Raw genomic sequence first — 8,314 nt, forward strand, 5'->3', positions numbered from 1 at the left:
ATTACGATAGGAAGAAAAACCTCCAGAACAAGGCCAAACAGCCGGAAAAACCTACAACTACCATTGGATCTCGGCCGTGAAAGCCTTCGAGAATACAAACACTTTTATTATTATTAGACTAAAAAGCCACTTTTAAAATATCACAAGCTATCTTCCAACAGACAAGAGAAAATCAGGGCAAGAAAATTAAAATATTCTTTCAAGCTCTACTCTTGAGTGTGTGCTTTGGAGCCGGCTACATTAATCTGATTATAAAGAGAAAAACTTTCAGGTAGAGGCTTCGCATTAGTTGCAGCATCAAAGACATTTTTAAAATGTAGGCAGTGAGAACTTTCCAATCAGAAAGAAAGGGGGAACTCTTTTCCCCTGGCTGTTTGTATTTCTTTCCATAAAACCCTTCTAAGAAAAAATGACAACATAAGCAAAAGGGACACCAAATTCATTCAATTATATTATTTTTCAATGCCAACCAAAGACACACAAATATACATATTTTTAGGTTTTTTGAATGCTTTTCTTTTCAGCCTTCTATTTTAATGACAGCAAAGGCCGTTGTCCAGCGTCAGCAAAGGGGTCCCTCAATACATTGATGGCTTGTCTTCACCCTTAGGGTTGGTCAGCTTTTCCAGGTTTACACTCAAGATATGGTACAGCTCAGCCTGTGTGCGTAAGAAAATTGGAAACTCGATGAGATTTCTCCTGGTTTGAATCCTTTCTTTTCCCTGTTTTATTTTTCACTTTGCCAGCGAACGATCACAATCCTTCTGCATACTCACATAAAACCCACGGATGTCCAGGATCATGATCTGGATTTCCCGGTATATGGCCTCATCACGCTCATGAACGAGACACCGATAATCCATCTGTAGAAATGACAGGGACGTCAGATGGAAAAGGAAGATCATTTTAAAAATCTCAAAAGAGACCCTGTTAGGAAAGGCTTTGTAGAGCTTGGAAAAGTTCTGATGATGATGAAGAACTACAAATCAAGAGGTATTCTGGGACATGTAGTCCAAGATGGTAGTTTTTCCAAGCTCTTGAGCTTTTTCGAGGAAACCAAGGGAGAGGGGCTGAGGTCTCGTAATTCCTCTGCTGATTCCCAGTCAAGAGGACAAAACGGGATTTCATCCTGACACTTCCATTCTGTGACTCACCACATGAGTTTCTTTGGAGGCTTTTGCTACGGCGTCTCCACGTTCTTGAAAATACCTGGAATGAAGAGCAGCACCGGATGGTCACAACGGGCAAGGTTAACATCAGGTGCGTCATAAAGGGGAGTAGATCCCAATTTGGACTGCTGGTGCAGTGATCTGAGGTGATCCATTTCTCAGCCATCATACGGTGGGAGGAAAATGTGCTCCAGCATGACCTCCCCCCCCCGATCCGTGCCCAAGCAGGACTTGTGGCCCCCGCTGGAAAGATTCTACATTTTAAGATAGGGCTGGAGGGATTCCCCTGCAGCGAGAAGGGTCGTTTGAAAGGAGATCACTCCAGTTGAAGGAACCAATCTTTTACCCCTAAGAGATTGGTTCCTTCAACCAATTTTACCTCCTCTCCGGAGGTTGCTGAGCTACAGCTTCCATCAGCCTTAATCAGCACAGCCCATGGTGAGGAATGCTGAATGTTGAAATCCAACGTAACGTCGCGGCAGGAAAGCATATCCGTGTGTGTGTGTGTGTGTGTGTGTGTGTGTGTGTGAGTGTGTGAGTGTGTGTGTGTGTGTGAGAGAGAGAGAGAGAGAGAGAGAGAGAGACTTAGTCTGTTTTAAGGAAATGGGCATGGATGTGCCCTACCCACAATGCTTTGGAAGAGGGACGCCACACACATGCCCTTTCCCTTTACCTCCACCTTCCACTTACTTGGCAATGGTGGTCTGAAAGGCCTCTACTTTGGTCTTCAGAGCTGTGATTCGTTCAAGCACCTTCTCCTGTTAAGAAAGAAAAATATAAAAATGAGTGTGTATAGGCGTAAAAAAGGCTCATTCTCCCTCCGCTTCCCCAGTTTTCCGGCCGTCCTGAAACAAACATCTCACATAAACAACTCTTAGGACTGCTCTTCTCCTCCTCTTTGGGTGTTTGACCAGTCCTTGTTTCCCTCCTCTGCCTCTCCCAGCAGCCGCCCACTCAAAGGCAGCGCTGCAGGAATTCCTGCCCTGCCTCCCTGCCTCAGTGGGCAGCTGCTGGGGGAGGCAGAGGAGAGCTCATGCCCATCTCTAGACCGTACCAATCATAAATTAATTAATTGGGTAAAGAAGGATCCATTCTCTGCTGGGACCAAGTGAGATATAGATCCTCTGGGAAACTCAGTTTCTCTTACCTGAATTGCCACCCCAAAATCATTGCCATCCTCAATTTTGGGAATCAAGTGCTGAATCCAGGTTGCAACCTGATGGGAAGAAGGAATAAGGAACTAAGACGCTTCTGCAGGAAGCTGCCACACTTTTCAATTAACGTAGCCAGCGGTGATGCTAGCGGTCTGCGGACCACCATCTGAAAGTGAACCTTTTGAAGCTCGGGGCACACCGCCGCGCAGATGGTATGTCTGGTACCTGGGCGAGAAAAGTGTGACCTTCCACAGGGTGCAGGCCTGCAGTTGCCAGCAGCCCCAGCCAACGGAACCAATGGTAAGGAATGCTGGATGTTGTAGTCGAAGACTATCTGGAAGCTTGCATGTTGCCCAGCCTTAGTTTAGCAAGTGAGGGAAAGAACAGGAACGAGGTGCTTTCACAACTCACCAAAGCACATTTCTCTTTGAACTCCCGGACTTCGGGTTTAACGCGATTCATAAGTGAAATGATGAGTTCGTTACTCTTCAGGTAGCCACATTTGGGAGCTGGCAGTGGGAGAAAAAAATGCATGTAACTACAAAGAACGCTGTGACACTCCCCCAACACACACACACACACACACCCACACACACACAAACCTTCAACTGTCAAATATCACCCACATCCACACATCCGTTTTTTTGCCTCACCTTCTTTCTCCTCCTTCTCAGTTTCCATCTGTAGGGAAAAAAACACAACAAGTCCTGAGTAACGCTTTTCCTTATAGTCTGTAACTGAAATCTTTTTGGGGAGAGAAGAACCCTTTAAAGTAACCCACCTCATCATCTTTGGGGGGTGGGTCTGGGATTGGGATATCCAGGGGAGCCCGGAGAGAATTGAAATCTTGAAGGTTCATCGCATCCTCCTGGGAAAAAAAGGGGATAAGGATGAAAATATAGGGAGAAGAAAACGGGATGCGAGAGAAACCCATCTCCCAAAAATGATGGGGTCTACCTTGAGGGTTATGATTGGGGTCCTCTTACCTTGAGAAGCTGATCCAACTGGAGTATTTTTTTCGGGAGAAACGTGCAAAGGAATTCTTCACCCTGTAGACATGTGGGGGGGGGGGGTGAGAGAGAGAGAGGAAAATCAGTTCGCTTGGGGACCTGGGGGGTGCAATCTGGGAAGGTGTTCAGTGGGGGGCATGCAAGGACCTACCTCTTTGAAAAGGGTCTCTCGGAAAAGGGCCATCTAGGGAAAAAGAAAAGAGATTATGAAAGGCAACCAGTTCTGGGGTCCAACGTAAAGAAATACATGGAAATAACGACTGGAATTCTGCTTAGTATCGTCGTCGTTTACTCGCGTCCGACTCTTCGTGACTTAGTATACCGACTCTTCTGCTTAGTATAATACGTTGCAACTAGAGTAGGCCCACTGAATCAGTGGGGATTTGGTTAATCATCATCATCATCATCACAGTACTACAAGCAGTTGCAGATCTCCGAAATCACACCCTCAGAGGTACAAAACATTGGCAATATTAGGAACAGCATATATACTGTGCTGATATTTAACAGATACTTAGGTTTTTGGTTAAAACTTGCATCTGTTTTTATAATTTCGACTGTGCCTGGGTTTTTTGAATAACAATACTAATGAATGCGCAGTCGATTCTGAATTGTAGTGCTATTGATTCAATTGGGTCTACTCTAACTAGAACCTCTTTTTTGCCTCCTCGAAGATCTGCCGCCATTCTTCCTGCACAACGGATCCGCCCACAAAGCACAACGCTGCACAGTTCGAACAGAACTATCTTTCATAGTGGCGGTGCATCGTGGGTTGCTGTGCCCCCTGGGGTGGTGGGATTTGTAGTCAAACACAACTGGAGTCCTCCAGGTAGGGGGTAGGCTGTTGTGACACACACACCCCAGTGGGGGGTTGTTTTTTCTCCAACACAAGATTTATTCTTTACCATTCAGAACAACGAAACATTTCGGGATGTGGCTTCACCCGACCTCCTGGGAAACAGCTGAAGTGGGAACATGTGGAATATTTTCCGTGACGGAAATGGTTGCTGTCAGAAAATGGCCTACAAACAACCACCAGTTGTCATCAACTTTTGTGGTGTTTTTAAATTATCTTTGGGGGTGACAAAAAAAGCCCTCCCAATTACAAATAAATTTGCTTGCTCCCCTCGTTCTTCCCGCTAACAACCCACAGGGGTTATTGATCACCAGAGCTTGGAAGTTGTGCCTTTTGAGGGGGAGAAAAGGGGGGATACTACAACTCCCATAGCTGCCTAGGGGATTCTGGGAGTCGTAGTCCAAAAGAAATAAGAATAATAATAATAAGGCCTCTAAGATCTGGTTCTGGCACCCATCATCTCTGAAGTGACTTCTCAAACTGAAAGGGGAAACCCTCAGCAGGTTCTCTGGAAGTGAACGCCATCTGCATCAAGACAACAATGTTGGAAAAGGAGGCCACGAGTGCGAAATATACCATTTATTCCTCTTTGAGAAACAGAACCTATGGGAAAGCTTACATTAAAATATAATACTGTGGTGTAGGCAAGTCCCTCTCCGGGAAGAACCACCTGGGCCCTCGGAAGAGCTCTCCCCTCTGTGGACAGCTCCGTGGTTGAGGCGGCTGCGAGTTCAAGTCCCCGCAGGGCCTCCTGGACAGGGACCGGACTCCATGATCCCTGGGGTCCTCCCTTCAAGACCTGCAGTTCTAAGAGGATGATGATGATGATTTACCAAATGCGTCGGTCCACAAGGAACCAAAGCTTCATCAACCAGGCAGCGAAGCCCCAACACCACAAATCCCATGTGGGCAGCCTTTAGCGCCACTCCTTATTTTTAATTTAATTTTTTTGCTGGCATGCATCTTTTTCTTGGCCCATGGTTTTGTAAAGCCAAGCCTCAGAGCTTGGGAAACATGGCTTTTTGGACTACAATTCCCAGAATCCCCTTGCCACTACTAAAAGCAAACCAGAACAGGTTTAAAGAGCCCGCTTCGGTTCCTCCCCCCTCCCAGGAACAGAGCAGAACAAGAGAGGTTGGGAGGCGGGGGGGGGTGGCCTTTGGGGCGGAGAGTGCCTTCTGCACATGTTCAGAGCTGCTCTTGCTGACCCTTAAGAGAGAACCATGAGAACGAGCCAAAGTTTTGGGACCTCCCGCTCCCTCTGGAAGGGAAGAAACCCAGACTTTTCCTTCCCTGCCAGGGCACACACACGCACACACACATACACACAATATCCCCGCTTTTCCTTTCCCACCTTTTCACGGGACTCTTTGCTGACCCGGATGGCGGTGCAGGATTTGGCCATGGCGGTGTGTGTCTTTTGGGGGGGTCTGCCTTCAGCACCAAACAGCACCAGCCTCCGTTCTAACGACCGTTTCTTTGCGGAACCGACCGACGGGAGCAACGCGGGCGCCTTCGGGGCTTTCGCTTTCGCATTCACACGTTCACGCCCCGCCCCATCCCGTGTCGCCGCCCTTCCCGGGAAGGAGGCTCTCAAAAGAGAAAGGGGGTGTGTATGTGTGTATGTGTTTGTCACAAAATGAAGCCCCCCCCCCACCCTACCCCTTACCCCGGAGCTTGGGAGCGTGCCTTTGGGGGGACTACAATGCCCAGCATCCCCTCGCCCGCGAAGCTCCTTCCAAACTCTTGGGACCCCCCCCTCCTTCTCGAGGTGCCCCTGGAAATCTTACGAATCCCCCTCTTTTTTTAAAGTCGTGTTGGCAGCCCCAAATTTAAAAATCCACCCCCTCCAATCCTACCCAACGCCCCCCTAACCCATTTTTAAAAATTAAATGCACAATTAAATTAGATTTTAAAAAAACACGAAATCGCCAGCTTCGTTAGGTCATCATCATTATTATTTCCTTCCTGACCACCGGGGTCAGAGAAAGAGCTTGGGGGAAAAGCGACCTTGGGGGAGGGACTACAACCCCCACCATCCCGGTTAGAGGGGGGGTTCATGGGAGTTGTAGTCCCCCCTCCCAAGAAACTTTTCACAAGTTTTACTCTCTCTCTCTCTCTCTTTCTACTCCCGGCCGCAGAAACCCCAAAAGCAGATCGCCGGCTGCCCCCGAGGGGGTCGGGGGGGGGTCGCTGTGTCGCGATCGGAGGCACTCTGCATGCGCTCAGAGGCACCCTGGCCGCGCTCCCCCCCCCCCGTACCCAAGCCGGGCTCCTGCAGTTCTTCCTCCCGGGCTGGCGGGGCGACGGGTTGGGAGCTTTTGCTCGGCTCCTTCCTCTTTCGCTTTCACACACTCCCCCCCCCCCCGCCATCATCCGCCTCCTTCCTGCGCTTTGCCATCAGCTGTTGCGGCTTCGAGGGGACCCCCTCCACGATCCCCCCCCATCAGGTAAGGGATTCCCCCCCCACCTCCTTCCCTCTCCTCTCGAGGAGACACACCACCACCACCACCCTTTCTAAACGCCTTTTGCAAAATTCCCCCTCCGCGGGATCAAACCCGGATCCGGTGCCTTGGGGGGGGGGTTCCCGTTGGGACGTAACTAGACACCCCAATTCCGGACGTTGGGGGTGGGGTGGTGGATGCTGGGACTTGTAGTCCAAAATTTGAATTCCTCCCCTCTCCCACTTTTTTTTAAAGTCCAAAGTCTGAATCAAGTCGGTAGTAGAACAACAGACCGTAGGAAAGTGTTGTTGTTGTTTTAACTGTTTGGAATTTTTTTTTGGACTACAGTTCCCATAATCCTTTAGGGTCTGAATGAAGTTGGTGGTACTGTACCACAGCAGATGGTAGCAAACACCCCTTGGAAATGTGGTGGGGTTATTACCCGGTTGTGGTGTTTTTTTTTTTTTTAAACTACAGTTCCCATAATCCCACAGGCATGTTGGGAACTGTAGTCCAAAAAGCAATATTTCCACACTCTGAAAGCCATAAAAGTGCTTTTTAACAAATTATCTTTGTGCACTTGCTGTCCTCTCTCTCCCCCCCCCCCCCGCAATCTTTTTTTCTGCCCTCAGAAGGTTTCCTTCCAACAAAAGTAACTTCCCCAAGATTTAACTTTTATGTCTTCTGCAAAGCAGGGCCCAGAGGTTGGATCCTGCAACAGAGTTCGGGGTGGGGGTGGGGAGAACCCATTTGGAGGCAGGAAATGCTGAATTGCAGGCAGCACGGAACCCCGGCTGGGATTCCCCCCCCCCCCGGTCTCCTCTACTGAGGGACAACCTCGCAGGGCTGTCGTGAGGATAAAATGGAGGTTCCCCCCTGCCTTGACTTGCTTGGAGAAAAGTGTTTTGGCTGCCGCTGTGGAGGTTCTGAACTGCTGGATGGCTCGGTGGTTTCTGCAGTCATGAGTTCGATCCCCACCACCACCACCCCGGGCCTCTTGAACTGGGGCTGGACTTGATGCTGTCTAGTCTAGGGTTCAAGACTTGGGGTCCGCGGACCCCACCCCACCCCACCCCAAGCGGGCCCACCATGTCCTCACAGAGGGCCTTGACTTGAAGAAACGTTACGATCTTTTGCAGTTAGAAAGGGGGAAAAAATGAAAGAAAGGAAGAAAGAAAAGGAAAAACAGAGAACAAAAATCTTGTAATTTCAGTTTCTCCAGCAAAAACTAAAGGCCATTATTATTATTATTATTATTATTATTATTATTATTATTATTATTATTATTATTATTATTATTATTATTATTATTATTATACAAAACCACAAAGCGATAATCAATCAAGATCATGAAAACATTGACTGGTATTATATAACAGATACAAGTTTTAACCAAAAACCTAAGTATCTCTTAAATATCGGGGTAGTATGTATGCTGTTCCTAATATTTCCATTTTTTTGCACCTCTGATGGTCTGAGATCTACAACTGCTTATAGTACTGTGTGAAATTTCTTGATATTGTTCCCAAAGCCCCAATGACGACGGGGACCACGGAAATGTGTTTCATCCACAAGCGAGATATTTCGATGGCCAGATCTCTGCATTTTGTTGGTTTTTCCAGTTCTTTATTTTCAACTCCAGCATACCCCAGAATTGCAATGTCAACGATGCAGACATTTC

At 47.9% G+C, this 8,314-nt stretch overlaps 1 protein-coding gene across 1 annotated transcript; it reads right to left on the reverse strand.

Moving 5' to 3' along the window:
* Window positions 1-435: 435 nt before the first annotated feature.
* On the reverse strand, window positions 436-5,737 carry PSME2 (proteasome activator subunit 2). Its single transcript, XM_020809305.3, has 11 exons — window positions 5,544-5,737; window positions 3,485-3,517; window positions 3,310-3,372; window positions 3,105-3,191; window positions 2,977-3,004; window positions 2,735-2,832; window positions 2,317-2,385; window positions 1,860-1,927; window positions 1,155-1,209; window positions 777-863; window positions 436-659 (listed from the first exon to the last, which is right to left on the reverse strand). Exons 1-11 carry the CDS (start codon window positions 5,592-5,594, stop codon window positions 579-581), a joined length of 720 nt encoding a protein of 239 aa, XP_020664964.3. The 5' UTR covers window positions 5,595-5,737; the 3' UTR covers window positions 436-578.
* Between the last annotated feature and the right edge of the window lie 2,577 nt (window positions 5,738-8,314).

Source organism: Pogona vitticeps, chromosome 6, assembly GCF_051106095.1.
Source record: "Pogona vitticeps strain Pit_001003342236 chromosome 6, PviZW2.1, whole genome shotgun sequence".
Taxonomy (NCBI): Eukaryota; Metazoa; Chordata; class Lepidosauria; order Squamata; family Agamidae; genus Pogona; species Pogona vitticeps.